Below are 22,082 nucleotides of genomic sequence, written 5' to 3'. Positions count from 1 at the left end.
ATCCAGAAGCTTCCAAACAAGGTTTAAAAAGTAAATAAACTGTCGTGGTTCACCTCGTTTAATTGCATGCATGATTTCCAAAACTGATCATTTCCATTGACAGAACAATACTTATTTTTACATTTCACTCACAATACCACGTGTTTCCTTTTCTACCAATAGATCTATTGTAACTGTAATGCATGGTGCCAATGCCAACCGTCTGAAATCACTCAACAAATTACTGTAAGTCAAATATCTAAAACAGGTTGTGTTTATTTTGGCAGGACATTTAATTTCAAACATATTTGTTCTTGAATGTTTTCTTCAGCAGGTGGTTTAAAGCCTTCAGGTTCACTGTCACACTGTTCTCTCAAGTAAAAAAAACATAAAAACCTTTTTTGATTGAATGCTAATTTTTTTCACTATTTTCTAACATTTTATAAGCCAAGCTATTCATTGATTTATCAAGAAATGTAATAACTGATTGAGGAATCAGAATATCTGATAAAGATTAATGCATACTTTAACTGAGTAGAATGCTACGAACTAAAATCATAGAAAGCGCTGCCTTTTTGTTTCGTTATCCGTTGTCTCTACAAGAGTCGGTGACAGAGAATTCTATTAAGTGTGTAACATTTAAGGATCTATTGGTATTAATGGAATATAATATTCATTGGTGTGTTTTCATGACTGTATAATCACCTTAAAATAAGAATCTTTTTCCGTTATCTTAAAATGAGCTGTTTTTATCCACGGGGGAGCCAAACACAGACTCCAGATAGGGAGAGAGGGAAAGAGTTTCATGGCGATAGTTTGTTTTGTTTTTTTTCCTTTCTTTGGTATGCACTAACCAGTAGTTGGATATATGTAATGACTATTCAGAACCCTCTAGAAAAAGAGAGATGATCCTGTTATTAAAGTTGTTCTAATCCGACATCCAGTGCACAAGTGAACTGTATTCTACAATAAATATGTGATCCAAGGACACATAGGACAAACTTGTCTTGTCTTCGTACCCTGGTCTGAACACTGCTTCGCACAATAACTAACATGCAGTCAATTTAGGAATTCGGACGCTGTAGGGGCCTTAAAAAACTGGATGCACCCCTTTCAAATTCAGACCAGCCAAGCACTTCCGAGTGGTTTTCAATGAGTACGTTTTAAATATCGACTGTAATTGTTCCAGTCCGTCCAATCTCCTCCATCAACCAACACCACCAGTGTGTCCCATACTGAGACCATTACTCCCATCAACCCACCCATGCTCTGGAACAAACAAATAAGACACGTTTATACAAAACATATGGATTTCAGCATTTCATATGCAGTCCTATCTCAATTTCCTTCAGTTCTTTTTGTTTATTGTCATTAAAAAGCTTCACAGTCACAGCCTCTCTTCCTCTGAGCACATCAGACAGCCATTAAGGCCACTTGGCAAGCATGACACTCATTTAGAAACAGAAAAAAAAAAAAAAAGAGAAAAAAGGGGCGGGGGCCCATCACAGAAAGAACAGAAGACAAGACATCAGATTAACATTGGGGAACATAAAAACAGACGGGTCACAAAACATACACAACAGTAAAACAAAAAAGTACTTCTGACAGACAAGAGCTTCAAAAGAACTTCAAAAACATATAACTAAATAAATAAGGAATGTGCGTCTGCATATGTTATTTGAGGTAAAGCAGGATGGAGCCTTGAAGTACTGTACAGTTGGAAATATGGTAATTACAGTCTGAGAACGGTCCAACCAACGTGCTAGAGTACTGAAATACAAGGCAAGTCATCTTATCCTAACAGGGAAGTTTGACTTTGGATCCAGCATGTGGCAGAGAAACACATGTGAGTGAGTGTGTTATTTAAGGTTCTGAAGGATGGACCTGAGGTTGAGGCACAGGAAGGTGTGTGTGGGGTTGGTTTTGTGATTAAGTTCCTGGATCTGGAGGTGGAGGGAGGAAAGTTCAAACAGACGACGGTTCTTCCTGGACAAAAATGAACACAACGACCCGTCAGTCCAAATACATTCAACGAAACACATTCCTTTTAAGTCAAACTCTAGCAGTCGACCAGTGTGCTGCAGCTGTAGAACTAGATATCTTTGGCCAGGTTTACACTACTTGCTTGAACAGGCCACTTGAATGAAGTGAAGTGGCACTACAGGAAAAGTCAGGGATCACCAAAGTTATCAGGATTCATCATCTGGAAACCATGAGTGTCTGTATAAAGTGTGCAAATCTATCCAAGAGTTGTGGAGATATTAAAGTCTGGACCAAAGTGGTCGACTGACTGACCAGGGATTTCCATCTCTAGAGCTGTGCTAAAGCATATAAGCTATAGCATGGCTAAAGATTTTGAGAAGTGGAAGGTGTGGATTTAATGACAGACACAAAGTTCAAATAAATACATGACCACCACAATCTAGAAATAACTTGTTTTAGACATTAAATATAGCTTCGATCCAAACTAGGGCTATAATAATTACACTGTGTTTGCCAAAGTGGGGGTCAGGACACTGCCAATGGGCCAGAAGATAAATCTGAGGGGTCATGAGATGATAACAGGGTAGAAAATTAGAGAAACACAAAATCATAATTATGTTTTTTAGTCGTTCCTTAAGGCTTTGCTTTTTTTTAAATCATGTTTAAGACAAACTATGAAATGATAAGAGTGAACAAGCACATGGTTGCTTATTTCCACACATGCAGGAGATGTGTTAATCCTTGTTCAGTGTGTGATATAATCAATTTGGAGATCACTGTATCTACCTGATGCTGGAGAGCTTCTGGAGTAGGATGGAGAGCTTCTCCAGCAACGGGAGCTCCAGGCGAGGGTTTTTAAGAAGCTGGGAGGCCGCACGGAAAAACTCCTCACAGCTACACGCCTCCAGGAATGGATTTAAGTAGCCTACAAGCACACAAACACAAGCAGTGCAAAGAAAGTATGATATTCTCAAAACAATTTCTCTAATAAACAGCACATTTCTATTTAACTTCTGAAGAGATTACAGACTTAATTTTGCCATACTTTCCAGATTTACATATAAATGAAAACTACATGAAGGCACAAACAAACCATGAAAAGCCTTTAACGATCAAACTGAGTTAGACAGGGACAGCTGGATGCTGGTCAAGTGACTCTGTGATGATTGTTTTTGGAAGAGCTTCCATATTGTCACTGTTAACTCTGACCTTCCCTTCATCAAACCATAACCACACACACACACACACACACACACACACACACACACACACACACACACACACACACACACACACACACACACACACACACACACACACACACACACACACACACACACACACACACACACACACACACACACACACACACACACACACACACACACACACACACAGAGATGAAACGGAAAAAGGACCACAGCATCAGTCCACACAGATGGGAGCTGCAAATTTTTTTGATGAATAAAAGCAAATGTGAACCGTATGAAGTCCTAAAATTAGTTGGTTCCTCGTAAACAAACATTTGTTTCTGCTAAAGTCACATTCCTACTCCTTCAAGAACTAACTCTCCACTGTCTTAGACCACGCACAAGGGTGAGGGAACACAATCTGAGCCACAGAAGGACTTTCTTGGCTGGTACAGAGGTTCTGCTGGCATCAAATCACAGCAGAAGATTGGATGGGGAAGAATAGGATTAGGTTCAGATAGCAAAGGATAAGACGGGTAGAATCTGATAATATGAGAAGGATAAAGCAGGAAAGGACAGTTTGGTCAGTCTTCTTCCAACAAGAACATCACCACATCTCAAGGTCATAAAACTACTATATATAATTCATGTTTCTGACATGACCTTGAACAATTTATATACAGAGGGATGCTTTGTGCCTCTTTTGTCTGACCAACAGTCCAAAACTTGAAGATATTGTAAAACTGAATCGACTGCAAACTAAATACCCACGAGGATAATAAAAAGAATCAATTTGGATACACTATTACACTATAATAATTACTCAGACCAATTCTTAACTTAAACCTTATAATAAATGATTTTCTGACCACTAGATGGCAGGGGAAACAAGTTGTGAACAAAGCACTCATGTTCAGTATCCTCACCTTTTAAAAAAAAAAAAAAAAAGTTGCTTATTTACACATAGCAGTCACAGAGCAACATGAGCACTGATTCTAGAAATAATTGCGATAAACAATGTTAATGTCATTGTTGTTTACCAGCTTGTTGCCAAGTGTGTCTACCATTAATGGATTGTTCACCTGAGTGAGAATAATTTCAGAACTCATTAAATATCAGTCAAGTAGGTCTTCAGTTTATTTATCATTAAATTATCATTACTTTGTTTGCAGCACTATATCTGTTTCAAAGGCACTAACATTGCATCTTCTGAAATCCTCTGACTCACACTGCCCAGGTTCCTCCTGGGTCATTACCCTTTTAATGTGTACTACATTTTACACATGTGGCCATACAGATAAAGATGGATAGACCTATCACAATAATTACATTATTGACTTATCATACAATATATAGACATGACATACACAATTTTTGCCGACCAGTTGTGTTAACATGTGAGTGTGTTAGAATGAGAGAGAGAGCGTCTACTTTCAGTCTCACTAAAGATGTGTGGTCAAACTAAAATATGACCCCAGACATTGCATTAGTATGCTATTATAATATCATTATATCAGTGGCATAAAATGGTCTTCAAATGACAGTATAGTTGTTTATCGCAATTATTTCTGGGACAATATATCGCCCAACGAAAGTAGTTGTCGTGACAGGCCTTTAGATGGAGACAGAAATACAGATACATTCCTTATAGGTAGGATGATTGACAACACTGGTGCGGTGGGACACATGATAGTTAGTTTTTTTTTAACCTGAAACACCATCAAAACATAAAACAACAAACACTTTTCTATTGTGGCAAGTATGCAAAGAACACAAACACACACCAAGTAGGTCCATATGTGACCATGGAAATTACAAACTGTATACTGTATGAAGTAGTTTGGTAGTTAATGCACTCACTGTTTACCAGACATCAGTCAAAGCCAGTAAAACCCTGTTACTGAGTGTGTTTGTGTATGCTGAGGTGGTCAACTGCATTTTTGTGATCCACGGATGTGCTATAAACAAGATGTGTTGTTGGTAGAGTGTGTGACTTTATAAAAAGCAATCACGATGTCGCAGCGTGACCACAAACATCCTGACCTGTACATACTGTATGTGTGTGTGTGTTTTGTGTACAAGTGGACCTTTTTGTTTTGTTTTATTGGCAACCTTCAGGGGTAAACCTTTCTCCCCCTCTTCCTCACCCCTTTCCCGTCTCCCCTCATTACTGCTTGTAAAACACAATAATTAGCAAGTCTTGCTAGACTTACAGTCACCTTGAAACACACAACAGTATGTAGACACACACAGCTCCGGCCCCGGTTGCCTCTGGCATATGGTTCTGCTGTGTATTAGCATACAGCAGTCTTAAATGATATGGCTCATAACCCTGCTGAACTTGCCCTTCCATGGAAACAGGCCGCAGCTGTTTTCTTCCCTCCTTGCCAACCTCTGTCAAATCTTTTGTCTTTCTATGAAAAGAGCCAGGAGGTGGTAAAGGTCCAAAGTTTTATTACCACAGCTTCCAGATCTATTGCCTGACCAGTGCTTATGATGAATGTGAGCTCAGACGAGCCGTTATTTTTCACATGTGGTTTTTATGTGGGGATGATATGGGGTGATACTGTAGGAGGAGCTGGTATAAATCAAAGGAAATAGTGATAGTAAAGACAGGCAATAAATCTGGGCTAGAAGAGTGATCAGAGCATTTTTCAAGGCTATGTCAAGCACAGACAGTTTCCTGGGCAAAGTGAATTGTGTAATTTTAAAGGTGATTCTTGAGGCCACAATTGAGGTGCTAGGGCAGGCTGGACAGTGTTTCCTCTATGTTGATTTTGGAGTGGCGGCCCACCGCTGTTAAACGCACAATGTAGTCACGGTTGCCTTTTAAATGATCCTGCCGACATAATGCTGCCGCTCACATTGCAATTTAACAACAAGTAGAACTATTCAGAGGTTATTGGGGCTGTCCAGTGTAACTCCACATACTGTTGTGTTGATGTAGCTTATTGTCAAAATGTTCGCTTTCTTCCAAGTCAACTATTAAACTAACAGCTCCTCCAAAAACGTCACCGCGGTGGGTCCATTTTAATTGGACAACGTTCAACTTGTCAGTTCTCAGCTCAACGTCCTGATATCAAACATCTGGAAACATTAAAACAATAAATATATTTGTTTGTGTTGCAGCGAAGTGTCACTTCTGTTTCATACGTAAAACGTTTGCCAGCGTGACGTGACCGGGGGGGTGGGTGTTGTTCGGACAGGCCTGCCCCCACTGCTAAAAAAAATCCTAGAGGAAACACTGCTGGAAATGCAACAACTTAACTAATATACTGAATTTAGTGATAGCTTTTTGGACAAGACTGCAAAACTCTTTGTGCCGTCCAATGATGCTCCAAATGTACCAAAATGTTAAGTAGTTTCTAAAGGTTTTGCTTATTTAATTGATAGTGACAGCGATAGTAAAGGGGGGAGAGAGAGAGAGAGAGAGAGAGGGGATGGCATGCAGCAAAGGTCCACAGGTTGGAGTTGAACCCATGGCCGCTGCAGCAAGAACTCTAGCGCCAGCTCTTCAAGGACACCCTGCTACGGTGGAGTCCTTAACTCCAAAAAGGTGTTGCTTCTAATGTTCTGAGATGTACCTTGATTTTGTTTGCACCTCTGCGGCACCTCTAAAATTTGTGCATTAACCAGTTTACTAAAAGTTATTGTGGTAAATACTATTAATTCAACAATTACTGAAGCAGGATGGAACACAGTGTGGTGGTGGTTTGATGCTTTTGCCTGAACCCTCTTTACAATGAGACTCATATGTCAAGCCTGCTCCTAATCACCCTTGGTGCAGTCTCATAAGTCTACAATGGTGATGGGTTCTACGCTAGCCATTATTAGCCATGTAACACGTGCATACTTACGGGATTGTTCAGTTAGCTGCATCAGGATATCTACAGGTGTGTGCAGACCTCCACGCCCAGCCCGAAGCACCGACAGTAGTGCACACACTCCTCCATAGTGGATGAACAGGCCTCGGCTCTCCTCAGACGTCAGCTCGGTGTGAAGACTGTCCAGAGCCTGGGCCAGCACGTCAGCTGCAGACAGACAGACAGACAGACAGACACGCATATGGTACATACTGAGATACTCCATTCAGTTTTTAATTGTCTAAGTAATTTCAGTCTTGCATTGGTATTTCAGCAGAAAACCTTTACTTCAAGCTGAAACTATAGTGCTAGAATAAGAATATAAGCTAAATTATGAATGATTTTATATTACAAACATTTCTAGAGAAAAATCTAATCTAAGGCTGCTGGTATGGTTAATTTCACCATCAATTAATCTACTGATTATTTTCTCGACTTTGCCTTGTCTAAAAAACAAACAACAACAGAAAGCTGTTAAAAATGCCCATCACATTATCACTACCTTGTTTTGTCTGAGTCCAAACCCCAGAAATATTCAATTTACCATCATGTGAAATATCAATAAATCAACCACCATATATTCAACTATATATTTTGAACTAATTAAATAATCAACTATAAATATTATAAACTTTTATTGCCTTTAATTGATAGTGACTGGAAATGGGGAGAGAGAGAGACAGAGACAGAGAGAGGGGATAACGCACAAAGGCCACAGGTCAGATTTGAACCCTGGGCCACTGCAGCAAAGACTCAGCCTTGGTGCACGGGTTGCCAGCTCTACCAGGTGCGCTATCTGGGAAAAATGCAGTTCTAATCTCAACTTTGTACTACCGGTATATATTCTTCTTAGAGTTTTACCTGTTTAGTAATGGGAAACCGGTCTTCCATCTACCCTTTCCTATCATATCCCAACTATCCAAGCTGTGTTTCCTTTCTTTCTCATACTCCACCATTGTACTTTGGCCTTAAAGCCTGCCATTCTCCTGCAGTCCAAAAACCATTTTGCCTGACAAATTCAAATGTGATCATCTCAAATAGTTCTGAGAATTTCTCAAGTTCTAAGAAAATGCTTTTCAAATGTCCCAAAGTGTTGAATTTATACATCCTGACATGGGATAAAAGCTTTCTTTTTTGTTTTGGACTGATTTTGGTTAGTCTGTCTTAGAATGGTACCTATTATGTGAAAAGGCCCAGAAAATATGAGAGGGAGGAAACATCTCTCCATTATGCTCAATCTGGTTTCGTGTCAATCCACAGAAGGGGAGAAAGCAAACCTGGTAAGCAGATTGACAGAAAACAGTCTATATAGAGACATAGTGTGGGAGCCCTCGAGCATTACACGCAGATGAAAGGTCAGTTCAGAGGAGAATATGTCAGGATATTTAGGCTGCACCCACTGTGTGAACTAAGATTTATAGTATGGCCAGGGCCGGGCAACAAAATATGGATGTAGCTAAAAGCTCCTTGTCCTTTACAAATATCTGTAAAAGCCACACTAGCAGCTCTGTGAGGTTAATGTTCTTTGTTAAAAAAAACAAAATTCTAAGATAGACATAAATAGGGGTCAACGGATCTGCGGTGCAGCAGTTTCTTCTCATAAATCAGTTCCTGATGAAATGTTTTCTTTTCACAATTTGTAAAGACCCCCGCTTCTCCATAGCTCTGTTCTAACAAAATCTAACTGACATCACTATTGTTGACACAACAAAAACAAACAGTTGCTGTCGAGTTGATTTAGGCTCCATCAATAGTTTTTGTATAAGAATTCAAAATAAATTATAATCATCCATCATAATAATAGAATTTTCTTATTATCAGCAGAGTATGTACAAACTTTCATCATTCAGTAGTTGTTGAGATATGTCAGTCTGGAGGACTGATTGACATTTGTGCCACAGTGCTAGCGTGGCCAGAAACGCTTTATATGCAAAAATGTTCCAACCGTTGCTGGCCAGCAGCGCTCCATCAACTATAATAGACAAACAGGACGACTGTTAGCAGCAGTGTATTAGCACTGACATGGAAATTTTAATTAAGATGTGAAGTAAGGAGTTTACACAGCATGCTAAGAATGTGTGAGAACAAAACACTCAGTTACACGTTTTAACACCCTGCTGTTTCTGTGGATTCACACCTACGCACGTGGGGGGCCGGCGTAGTGGGAAGTGACAAGTAACAACAGATGCACCGCTCACATTTTCTAGCTCTGATTATGGCGACGACGCACAAGTTGAATTAGGCTGCCATCAGTGCCGTGACATCACTGCATCATGGATGTGTCTTGCTACGTGCAGGACAGGTAAACGACCACAACTAAAATGAGTACCTTTACTTTTTTGAAAATCTGCTATTTGATTAATCAAATTATTATTACTAAACACGTATTAAGTGTAATACATTGAAGTGAATTATAAAAAGTTTTCAAATGTTTCATCATTTTCCAGAAAAACTCTTCTTTTTATTATCTGTTTCCTTTGTAAAGTCAACTTGTCTTAGTGACAGACAGGGAGAGCACATTACAAACTGGTCATAGACATTGGGAAAGTATTTGTAACTGTACTCATTTAACTAACCTGCTTTATTCTATAACTTAACACCTGTTTGTACAGTATGTGTGTTCAGTATTATTACCTTGTGTGACAGTGCGGAGGATGATGAGGGTGGAGAGGATGCGTGTGTGAGGACAGGGGCTTCGGTAAGTAGGCCAGCTCCTGTAGGGTCCACTTGCCTCCCCACTGCAGAACTTTGGCAGGTCTTGATCTTCAGACTGAGCCACTGTTGACTGGGCTGGGAGCCTTGATACTTCCTCTCCTATCCGCCGCACCGTGGCAGATAGTGCTACATGCTGTACAAATAAACACAAACACACACACACACAGGTCATTGCACAAAATTCATGACTGTGCTTGCACTCAGTTAGTTTTGTTATATAACTGTAAATAAAAGGAATGATATGCCTACAATGATCTTCATCAAACGCCAGTGTAGAAAATAGAAGGTCAGCCTGAAAGGCAGCCAGCAGGCTTCTTCTCCAAATAACTGATGGAGCCAATAAATCAGCGCAGTAAACTATAGCTACTATCCAAGATTTATGCATTTCCAAAGCCCTGAAAAGCTGGTGGTTTTCAAACTCACTACATCCCTCGCTCCATAGGGACCCCAAGTTATCTGCCTTCTTCCATTTATGCACTGTGGCCCAATAGAGGTTGGTTTTTGTCTTAAAAGTGAACACATATTGCAGCAATAAGGCACCATGTGATTCCAGTTGAGCATCAAGCATGTCACTGAGCAGATATGACATGGCCTGACAAACAAACATTTGGGGGGGGGCAAGCACCCTGCAGCAGCGCTAAAAAAAGCTTGGAAGTCGGAGGCTCAGGGTAGAGAATATGGGGCCAGAGGCAGACGGTGAAGTCAGGATTGCAATGTTGGACAATAAGCTAAAGGTATAGGTTAAAGGTACTTAGTATTCACAATAAAATAAGCCTGCAAAGTGGGACTGGGTAATGGAGCTACATTTACTCCACCTGTCTCCAATTCAACCAGCAAAGGCTGATGTACAGTATCGGTCATGGGGGGCCCTCTAGAGGCTCATAGCCATGTGGCTGTATAATGGAGCAGGATACACATTCTTATCAAAGCTACAGAAACAGGGACAGCCCGTTGTAATGCCAAGACTCTGTTCAACACACAGAGACAGGCAGGCAGGGGGGCTTTAGATAACCACGCTTCTCATCCGAACACAAGATGCAACTCGACAGGACCTCCAAACATTAAAGACTGCCGTGCTGTGAAGGGAGATGTAGTGATACAGCGGATATCCCCCTGCTTGAAGTGGATGTGTATTTCCCAGATGTGTAGCTATGTGTTGAGGGAAAACTGTGTGTCGTGTTTGATTTCTGCTGCATGATGTTCTGAGAGTGACCCAGCAGCTTTCTGTAGGGTAACACTCATATCTTACAAGGCCAAACACCAATTACTAAGGTAGGTGCAAAGCCACAGAATTGGCAAGAAAGCAATCACACTCCCCTGTGTTGCTACTTTTTGACAGCATAGATAATCTAATACAAAACAAGTTTAATGCTGCTGAAAGGGGTAGATATCCAACAACTATTTTTCCAGAGAAAAATTATTTTAATGAGTAATGCTCCTTCTGGCAGCCACATGGAAAACCAGACGTTTTCAGACAATAGCTGTTCACATTTTTGAAGGCAGCCACCTCAACAGTATGTACAGTAAACAGGTTTATGTGTTGACTGGTGACGTGGCTCGTTCATAGCGGCTACTCCCCGAAAGGTTTTATGAAATGGAACTGTGATGGACTGCTGCAATTTTGATGTAGTGACCACAAAATGATTGCAGGTCATGTGAAACCATCTGGCCTACAAATTACTTTTTGGCCCACAGTCACTACAATAGAAATGGCTGTCGGGGAAACAGGAACATTTCCTGCACATCACATATACTGCTCTTTGGATTTGTCACAGCCTGGGTCCTAAAATCCAGAGGTGAAAGTTGGTGAAAAAAAAAAACACAAAGTACTCAGTATACCTGTGTACTGCTGTCCATGTGTCTCAAAGCCCAGTGGATGAGGCGAAGAAGGTTGAGGAGGAGTTCAGGTTCTGACAAGGGATTGTGATGAAGCTGATCTGCTAATAACGGCAGCACCTAAGGAACCAAAAACAATTTATGATGACTTTGATCGCAATAAAAAAAACCTGTTAATCTGTTATGATCTATTGCTCTTTTGTGCTCATGACACCAAAATATGCACTGAAATACAGTTGTAACAAAAAAACAGAGATCACAGCGAGGCTACAGTGAACACGCCACCTTAAGGCATCTCTCGTTGAGTAAGACCTCTGGAGGCAGACAATGGCTGACGCCTTTCCCTTTGTTTCCTGCAACTGAGGAGAATGTAGGTCTATCAAGTACCCAGTCCAGGAGAAGGGCCAGGAGCTTTAGTGAGGTGGGACTGCCCTGAAAGAAGGAAGATGAACGAATAAAGGGTTAAATTACGATTGCTGAAGCAGTCATCTGAAGCGTAATTGGTCACAAAATCTTGACTTTTGTTATAATTGTTATTTTAAAGTCCCCCTCCACTCAAAAATATCAGTTTCTTCCTGTTCCTACAGCTGGATGTTTGAGCTTTACTGTGCAGAAAGATGTATGTGCAGTCTAACACTAGAGGGAAGATGTTTCTCTGAGCCACACATTATTGTTCCAAGCAGGCTATTTGTATACAATTCATTCTTAATTCATGCCTGGAGGGGACCTTCAATTATACCTTTATCATACGTCAGTGTCACATCTTGATCTAAATTCTGTAATATGTCCCGCATGGACTCACAATGAGCATCTAAGTGATGCGAAGAAGTCAAGATTTAAAGAAACATGACTAGAATGTATAACTATTTCTATTTGAAGTTCAGCCATGGGAGATAAAGGCATATTCAGGAAAGTGTGAAGATTACATCATGACTGTGATTTCACCAGGGAGCCTAAAGGTGTTAATTAAACTGTGAAAAAGTATGATAATTAAATGAAAGTTTGGCTCCGTCAGTGTTCTCCAAATAGGGAAAGACAAAAAAAAAAAAAAAAACATCCCTGAAATGACAAGTGCAGCTGTATGAGTGAGCTCAGAGCTCAACTGCATCCACTGATTATCCATCTTCATCGACAACAGCAATGATAACATAACAGAATCCCAAACTATGATTTATCATGTCAGCTGGCAGCACGAGTGTGGTTTGTGGAGAAGGACTGCTGTAGTGTTTCCAGCTTAGCTATGTGTAAACGAGTGTGTGAGTGTGTGTCTAACCATGCTAAATGATGTGCACAGTGATTTTTTTCCATAAACACACACCAACAAATAAAGTAATGAAGCCTCAGACAATATATCCCACTGATTTGTTAGTTGAATGTTCTCCTAAACAAACAAACTCACATACACACACACACACACACACACAGGGTTGTGGGCGTACCTTGTTGGTGGGTTTTCCAGAGGCAGCAGCTTTCTCCTTTTTGGATGGTTTGACACACTCAGTGCTCTTAACGCTCATTTTCTGACAGCCTCTTGATGCTACGCTGTGCTCGTATTTCCTCTGAAAACAATTCATAAGTCAATGAATGAATGTATGAAAGAACATTTGTTCGCTAGAAGAAATTATTTTTTTATAGTGTGGTAAGGCCTGATTGTCTGATTAAAGAATTTATGGGTTTTCCATAGAAACCTGGCTTTGATTCTTGTTATTAAAAAACAATGAATACATTCTTACCTGCAGGTTCTCAAGTCGGGCCTGCATCCTCTTTGACTGGCTCTCTAACTTCTTATTCTGTTCACTGATCTCATTCAACTGTTGATTAAAAAACACGCAGTGTCAATCTGCTATCCAAGACCCCTGCCTATAAACAACATTCCCTAATTAGTTGAATTCCATGCCAACAAATCTGCCTACTTTTTAAAGCAGAATTTTGTTTTCTGTGTGTGTTTTTGAAGCAAGCAAGGTTTAATTAAACAGCTAGAATAACACTGTTGTATTATTCAACATCCGAATACAAGAGGGTTATGTCATAGCGCCCCCCTGTGGTCCATGGTACTAACTGTTTGGTATGAACCTTCTACTCTGAGTGGATGTCAGGATTAGTTTGGATATTACTCCCAAAGTAAAACATATAACAGTTAATGTTCAGCTCACAGCTAGATCTTAAAGTCTACATATTTAAACACACGAATAAAATGAAGACTTTCATTCATATTGAGCTTTTAATCATATGAAGTGTTAAAAAAAATCTGTGGGCTTGCATGGCTTGTGTGAGAACACTTCTAACCTGTTTCTTCATGTTGTCATTCAGCTCCTTGATTGTGTCGAAGCTGGACTTGAGCCTCCTGTTTTCCTTGCTCCTCTCTCGAAGAAGATCCTGCAGTTGGCTCACCTCTTGCTGGTGTTTCTGGTGACACATCCACACACATTCACACATAATGAACGGTGCAACCACACTAATAATGCTTGAACACTTGAGTTATACAATACACTGATACAAGGTCGATACTGCATCATCCCCTCATGTTGTGGCAAGTCCTTAGTGACCATGATGGAGATTAGTGTTAAATTAGTCTGATTACTGGATTTGGAAGGATGTCTATGTGTGTCTGACCTCTTCTACAGCTATTATCCGAGTGCGTAGCATCTCCTCAAGCCCGGCCAGCCTCCCAAAGGCATCCTCCTGTTGCTTCAGCCTCCTCTCTCGCTCCTGCAGCTCCTTCTCCCACTGCTGCTGGCTCTGTCGCTCTGCCTGTATACACACCACATTTCTTTTCTAACCCAAAACAAAACTCTTGACTCTAAAACTCAAAGCGACTCTTTGGAATCAAAAAATACAAGTACGGAAATTACATTATTCTCGGTGAGTGTATAATACTGGACACACCACTGAAAGTATCCTCTCATGAAACAAATATCTTGTCACTTTTTCAGTTTTGGATCTGGATTTACTGATAACCCCTCATTTCTCTCTCACCCTTAGTTGTTCGTAGATGGTCATCATCTCCTGGTACACCGATGCTAGTACTAAAGAAGAGGAACGGCACGAGTCAGGGAGTTGGCAAGCTCTCTGCACCTTCCCATCGGTCTCACTTTCTGGGGACCCAGGGCTACCATCCAGACAGGAAGGCAAGGTCACATCTGGACAAATGGAGGTATAATAGAGGTAAGCCCCAGGCTAGCTCATTATCTACCTATAACAGAGGCTGTTAGGAAAAGTCAGAAATTTCAGCAATAACAGGAAATTAAGTAAATAAATTACAAGGACTCTTGTGAAATTCAAGGACTAATCACTGAGGCCTGTTTTATTATTCATGATCTTGTCAAGTCATTCATTTTAAAACTGCAATCATATCAATGTGACTTATGCTTCAAATGGATTTTCTTCAGGAAGTTAGGAACCCTGAAATTATTTCTGCGTCTGCTACCTTGAGTTTGCTATAAGGTGGTCAGTTCTTCTATCTCAGAGAGTACAAACACTGGCACCTGTTTCTGTAAACAGCAGCTGAGAGTCCTGAAGAGGGGCCGCTGTAAAGTCCCCACTCAGGTCCTCATATAGATCACTGCCAAACCTTAGAAAATACAGAAACATATTTTTATCAAGGCATAATACCCATTATAAACATAAAACAACTGTATTTGTAAGGGTCATCTCATTAGACTTACTGGTCAGGGTGGCTGGCAACTGCTGTGAACAACTCATCTAAAGCTTTGCTGTAACATTTAAGCTCTTTCCTTGGCTGCGTGGATCTCCTGGCTGCCTCTAAAATAGTTAACATAAAGTAATGTTAGGCATATAAATTCAATGTGTCTCATTTTGTATTCATGCCAAGCAATCCCCTGTTCGCAGGTGGTTATTCTGAGCATGTGGGGGGGCTTGTGTGAAGTGCACTTACCATCTCTGGTTCCTGAAGTAATGCCTTCAGACGGTGGCAACTTAAAGTCAGAACAACACAGAACAGGACTTTATTCATTTAGCTCGGCGGGCATTCAATGTTTTCACAACAGGCGAGCAGAGCAACACATTTGTAGCTTATTCAAGTTTCATGTGAAGGTTTTTCCTTTTAGCTGACAGTTAATTTAACCCTGCAGGGTAAACAGACATCCGGCGTTCATGTCTCCTTATCGGTTACAGTAGCCCAACTTATGTGTTGCTTCAACCGGTTACCATGAAGTTATCAGACTCACATTACTTTAAGTTGTTGTTAAATTCAAACCTGTTTCCTCCTTTCCAAATATTTCCGCTTAAGTTTCTCGACTGTATCAGCCACATCGGTGTCTTTGAACTGAAGGCTCATAGCAACTGTAACCTAGCTTTGTTGTATTATCGACAAACTCTCTTCTTCTTTGGCTGCAATTAGCGTCAAGAAGCACAAAAACAAACTTCCGGTTAAAACTTTTCGAAAACAAGTATAGATTTTTTTTTTTGCGATTTGATGTACATTATTTTGAAATTCCACTCGCCATACTTCCGCTGTGTTTACAATCAAAACTTGGCGGATCAATGATCACGTGATGCTTTCGTCCTCAAGAGCAGCGCCCTCTAGCGGGGCACTTTATTTCACTTTTGGTGTCTAAAAATAAAACAAAACGACCTTTTCTGAACAACTGAAGGGCAAGATTAAGTTTTAATCACTTTTTTAAAATGCACACTGTAAGTTCATTTGAATATAATAAAAGATAAGATAACATAATATAGACTTTATTGATCCCACACTGGGGGAATTCACTTGCTACAGCAGCTCCAGAACAACATAACAGGTAAGAAATGTACACATTAAATAAAGAAATATAGAAGAAACCCAAATTATAGTAAAAAAAAATAGAATAAGAGTTGTATGTACACAATATACAGCTGTATACAGCTTTTATACAGATGTGATTGATATGGAATATTGTGCAGAAGAAGAAGAAGATATACTTTATTAATACCTAATTGGGAAATTATTTTTTGTTATTTTTATGTTTTACACACACACATAGGCCCATTTAACTACAAATACAAAAACATGGAAATGAACTGATATTGAAACAAAAAAAGAATACATAAAATAATAGTAAATATGATCAATTAATACAAACACAAACCAACATAACATCAACAAGATATGGGCTCTTCCACAATCCAAACCTACTACATACATCGTAAGTGTCGCCTGCACAAAATTAACGAGAAGTAACATTATGTCAACTATAGCCACAATAAAGAAAGTGTATTGAGTGTACTTATATTTGTTGAAAAATGTATACCTTAAGAAGATACAGTATGAAAAAGGCAAACAAGTTTTCATTTGGCCTAAAACATGCAAAGGGCTGAGTTTTATAAATTAATATATTTCCTCCAATTTCAGTTTCTGATGTCCCGAGTCAAACTACAGTTGTTTCTGAGTCTGATTAATGGAGTGCCTTTTTATGTCCAGCCACACTGCAGTTACACCAATCAGCCAGAGAGTGTCAGTGCCTCACCAGAGACCACAGGATCAGGCTCTCCCTGCAGTCTGCTTTGCTGGCTTGTTTTCATGTCTATTCTTCTTAGTGTTGAAACTTGTCAACAACTTGAGTCACTACACAAAATATCTTATTTCCATCTACTGATCCACACATGTTTGATTTAAGCCTGTCCTGATTTGTTAAATAGTTTGCAGCAAAACTGTAAGATTAGTGGTATTGTAGGGCATAATTATGTTGTAAATATACCATAGAGTAAAACAAGGAAACACACATTTGGAGACAGCATGTTTAAACTAAAAACTATACATCACTATAAGAATATTAGAGGACCATTTGACTGCTGATAACCATTCAAAGGAATAAATAACAACAAAGCTAATTTTTGCGAAATTCCACAGTAATGAAATTGGAATATTCTGATAACACTACTATTAATTTTAAAACACAGTACCACAAATTCACAGTCATTAACACAAACACATTGTGAGGAGCTGGAGGGATACCATATATATATATTAAATTGAGTCTTTGTTAAGGATATCCACAGATTAACCTTGCTGCACCCTGAGTTCTTCTTAGCCCCAAGTGTAGCACTTAGCCATTATGTATAGCAAGTGGTGCCAAGTTTGCTCTAGACCTGTATAGTCTACAACTATAGGCTTTAAGATTAATGCCCTCTTTCTCTGTTTGGCTAATTAGCAGCTAATGCCATTAATACACATTCTCATGATTCAATCATTTTGTCCCTGCAGGCTTTTGCTGACGTTGAGAGAAATTAGCCGGCATGCATACTAACACTGATCTTCATTAGAGAGCTATTTGCTTTGTCCACTTTATATGGAAATTACTGTTATGTTATGTTATGTTAATTGGTCATTTAGGTTCCTCATTCTGAGCTTTTCTGTCCATTTGTGCCGAAAGGAGACAGTGTTGGACCATCAGCACTGGGTGTGGTGTGTGGTGTGTGTGTGTGTGTGTGTGTGTATGTGGATGTGTGTGTGGGTTTTGGTAATTATGATCAGGTCAGAGGTTATGGTAAGGGTTACATTTAAGGTCAAGGTTAGGGTTAAAGGCCATGTACTCAATATTAAGTAAGGGTAAGCAATTATACTTAGTGTTTGTCTGTATTAATATTGAAATATAATTAAAATATAGTATGTAGAATATGATGCAAAAAGCAGCGTAACATATTAAATTAACATAATACAGTATAATCTAGTATGATATAGTGTGAGATATGGGGTATAGTGTAGTATAACAATAGTATAGTACAGCAATATAACATAGAATAGAATAGAATATCAAATATAATACACTATAGTATAGATAGTATAGTATAATATAGTAAAGTGTAGTATAATACATACTGTAATAGATCTGTAATATAGTATGTAACAGAATATATCAACATATATAGCAAGGTATGTTATAAGTCTAGGAGAGAGATAATGGAGAGGGAGACTAATGTGAGTGTCTGGAGTGTAGCAGACACTGTGGAGAATGGGTCTGCATGTGTTGTACAAAGGAGAGCCTGAAGTGCTCCGGTCTGCACCTGGATGGGAAGATTCAGTGGCTGAATGAGCTGTCCATCTGCCAAAGCTCACCGTGGAGAGGGTACAAGGGTTTATCTAGGATGTTTTTGGTCTTGCCCTTCATCCTCCTCCCTGCCACTGCCTCCAGAGTTTCTAGTTCCAGCCTGATCACAGAGCTGGCCTTCCTTACCAGCTTGTTAAGTCTGCTGGCCTCACCAGTCTTGATGCCACCACCCCATAACACCACAGCAAAGAACAGTGCACTGGATTTCATAGACTGGTAGAAGGTCTTCAGGAGCCTGTTGCACAGCCTGAAGGATCTGTGTTTTCTCAGAAAGATCAATCTGCTCTGTCCCAGGCCTCAGTGTTATTGATTTGAGTCCACATGTTCCACTTCCTCACCCTTGATGATAACAGGGGCTCTTTCGTCTTGCTGACACTGAGCTTCAGGTGATTGTTGCTGCACTATGTGACAAAGCTGTCTATTAGTCCTCTCTACTCCTCTTCATTGTCATTGAGACAGAGTTAAAGCAGTCTGACGTGTTGACAGTAAAGAAGAATGTCACGAGTACAGTTCCTTGAGGTACACCAATCACAACCTTGGAGGCACAGCCATTCACTGGCTGGCCACAGGTAATCGATGATCCAGGATGGAGTGTCAGAGTGCAGTTACATCGCTAAAAGCTTATCCCTCAGAAAGTAGGTCCCAGAACACACAGTGCTTCCCTTCTTCTCTAGGTGTGAGAGGATCTTGTGGGTCAGGAAGACGATGGGATCCTCTGCTCTACTCTACTCTAGTCTACTCTACTCTACTCTACTCTACTCTACTCTACTCTACTCTACTCTCTACTAATGTTTGATATGCAAACTGCAGTGGGTCGAGAAAAGCAGTTGGCAGGGTCTTCGGGTGGAGCAGGACCAGCCATTCAAAGGTCTTCATGACATGTGAATATATATCTAGCTCTGCATGCATGTGATCTCTATCCTATTGTTCTGCTCTGTAACAAACAGTACTCTGGGACTATAGAGATGTAAAGAGCAAACAGGGCATTCTTAGAATCTAACATCCAGCCATGTCTGTGTTTTCCCACTTGTAATCTGACGACAAAAGCAATCCACCGATAATGATAAGATAATTGGTCTTGGTTGTCACCTCACAGTGGGGCATTCATATCAAGTGCTAATCTCCTCTTTATTGTAGTTTATAGACCCTGTTTTTAGTTTGCAGTGAAAATTATTTTTGGTGTGTGTGTATGTGTGTGTGTGTGTGTGTGTGTGTGTGTGTGTGTGTGTGTGTGTGTGTGTGTGTGTGTGTGTGTGTGTGTGTGTGTGTGTGTGTGTGTGTGTGTCCATGTACTGTATGTGCCTGTGTAGAGACCGATATAGATACAGCGCAGACAGTCTAAAGGGATGTGGCCAGCAGTTATCGTCTGCACCTTCTGTTGTCTGACAAACATCACAAACACATGAACCAGCCCAGGGGATACAACTAGACAAAAGCAATTAAGTCCTATCATTGAATTAACAACATATTGCTATGTTGTATTGCAAAAGCAATTATCCCCTGTCTCATGATACAAAGCCATGCACATACACATGCAAGTACTCTCACACTCAATTAAAATGGTGATAGTGGTGCTCTGCTGTGAAAATGATTGCATTTCAATTGGCATGGCTCTTTGAGTCCACAGAGCAGTATTATGTATGCTAATGCAAGCTGTAAAGACGGATCTGGGGTTCAGAGGGGGCCCCTGGAGCAATTACACTGCCTCAGAGCCCGGACAAGACACTGTGTCCCATGGCAGGCGAGGCACTTTTTACGGGCTTTTCCATATTAAAAATTTATTTTTGAAACATTGTAGGGACAAGCCCGTAAAAATGTGAATCCACCTTAGGGTTAGATCGATACATAAAGTATAAAGGGGCCTTTGATGAAAAATGTTATGAATTAGCAATAAGGCTCTTCTTTCACCTCTAAGACAGTTATCTATGTTCATATTTTTGCAAATGTCAAGGGTCAGTCAAGAGCAGTAACCTTAGAGGCTGGAAGCAGGACTGTAGTATTCTGGTTAAGAGGCACTTTGGCAGAATTAAAGCAAGGCACACTATCTTAGATTGATAGTTGGACTGATATATGAGTAGGGCAGGTACTGTTGCATAATGCTACAGTATACAATGCAGTAATTTAATAAGAAAAGCTTTTAAAGACACAATCAATGATTCAAAATGTAAAATATGTATACCACCACCATATAAAGGGCCAATTCACCCAAATCAACAAAACACATTTTCTCACCTATGTGGTATTGCAGATTGTTTCAGTTTTATATGCCCATGTTTTGATCTATTTGATGAAGCTTGTGCTGCCACCCTAATACAGTGGTGCTGAAAAGAATTTTAAATGGGATTCTGAAAGTATTGACAAATGCTGAAATGTGGTTATTCAAGATAATCCAAGAAACTTGTTGTCGACAGCATAGAAAGTTCCAATGAAAATAACAATTTGGGCAAACTGGCCTTTAAAAAGACAGGACTGAAACTTTTAGTCGCTCTCAAAATGGTACTTAATAAGAGGAATACTACCAGACAATATATATATATATATAAATGCTATATTTCATCATTGAATTGATTGATTCTATAAACATAAATGTAATTTAAGTGGTCAAAATTACTACACCATACCACTACTATACTATACTACAAGGTCTAAAACATCTGGTTTGACATTTGATTTAATTTTATGGAGGCATCATTACCATTTCAGAGGCTTTTCCAGTGATGCTCCTGATGAATTAATGTATCATACGGTTAATTAAAAGAGCACTTAGAGATAATTATTGTAATCAAAACATGACGCACTAAACACAATGAGCGTGGCTCAGTGCTTAATGGTTCACCTGTATACTGTAGGAAATACCACACTCAAACTAAAGCAATATTTGTTCAATAGTTTAATTGTTTATGTTGTTTTCTCATTTAGTTTATAATCGTCTTGTACTGAAATGAATCACAAAGCACTTCAGTTAAAGAGTTAGTGGTACTAGTTCAGTCCAACACTACAGATATTAGTCAGAACTCATGCAATCAGCATTGCCACCAAAGCCCTGCAGGATTTATCCTCATAATAATTTCTCCTGTTTAAGACTCTTTAATAGCTTTGTCAGGTTATATTTATTAGATTAATTTCTACAGATTTAATTGATACATGAATATTTTAATGTTTACCCCTTACATACTGAACAAGGCCTTTGGGGCCTCTGGGAACTGGGAGGAGGAGGAGTAAAGTAAATCCTGTTCCTGGTAAGCCCCTTGAAACCCACTTTTTTGTAATGGAAACTGTGAAAATGTTTTAATTATTCAATGGATTCATAGTTATTCAGACTTTTAGATTAGTCTAATTGTTCTGGCCCTGAAATATAAATGGGATTTACTGGTTATAGAAAAGTAGGCGAGAATAACATGAGACAAAGTGTGGCAGAGCTTTGAGAAAAGGTTGTATTGCAAAGTGATTGCCTTGTGTTATTCTTGTAC

General features: G+C 39.6%; 1 protein-coding gene across 1 annotated transcript; it reads right to left on the bottom strand.

The window, feature by feature from the left end:
- Positions 1–237: 237 nt before the first annotated feature.
- On the bottom strand, positions 238–15,940 carry LOC127365641 (coiled-coil domain-containing protein 138). The gene is made up of 15 exons (XM_051403952.1): positions 15,783–15,940; positions 15,462–15,501; positions 15,232–15,328; positions 15,052–15,137; positions 14,543–14,706; positions 14,180–14,317; positions 13,853–13,972; positions 13,300–13,377; positions 13,006–13,125; positions 11,852–11,998; positions 11,570–11,686; positions 9,650–9,863; positions 7,010–7,183; positions 2,749–2,887; positions 238–1,965 (listed from the first exon to the last, which is right to left on the bottom strand). Exons 1-15 carry the CDS (start codon positions 15,861–15,863, stop codon positions 1,839–1,841), a joined length of 1,842 nt encoding a protein of 613 aa, XP_051259912.1. The 5' UTR covers positions 15,864–15,940; the 3' UTR covers positions 238–1,838.
- Between the last annotated feature and the right edge of the window lie 6,142 nt (positions 15,941–22,082).

The sequence above is a fragment of the Dicentrarchus labrax genome, unplaced genomic scaffold (assembly GCF_905237075.1).
Source record: "Dicentrarchus labrax unplaced genomic scaffold, dlabrax2021, whole genome shotgun sequence".
In the NCBI taxonomy this organism is placed as follows: domain Eukaryota; kingdom Metazoa; phylum Chordata; class Actinopteri; family Moronidae; genus Dicentrarchus; species Dicentrarchus labrax.
The sequence above is the reverse complement of the archived record's forward strand: the minus strand, read 5'-3'. Positions and strand labels throughout refer to the sequence as shown.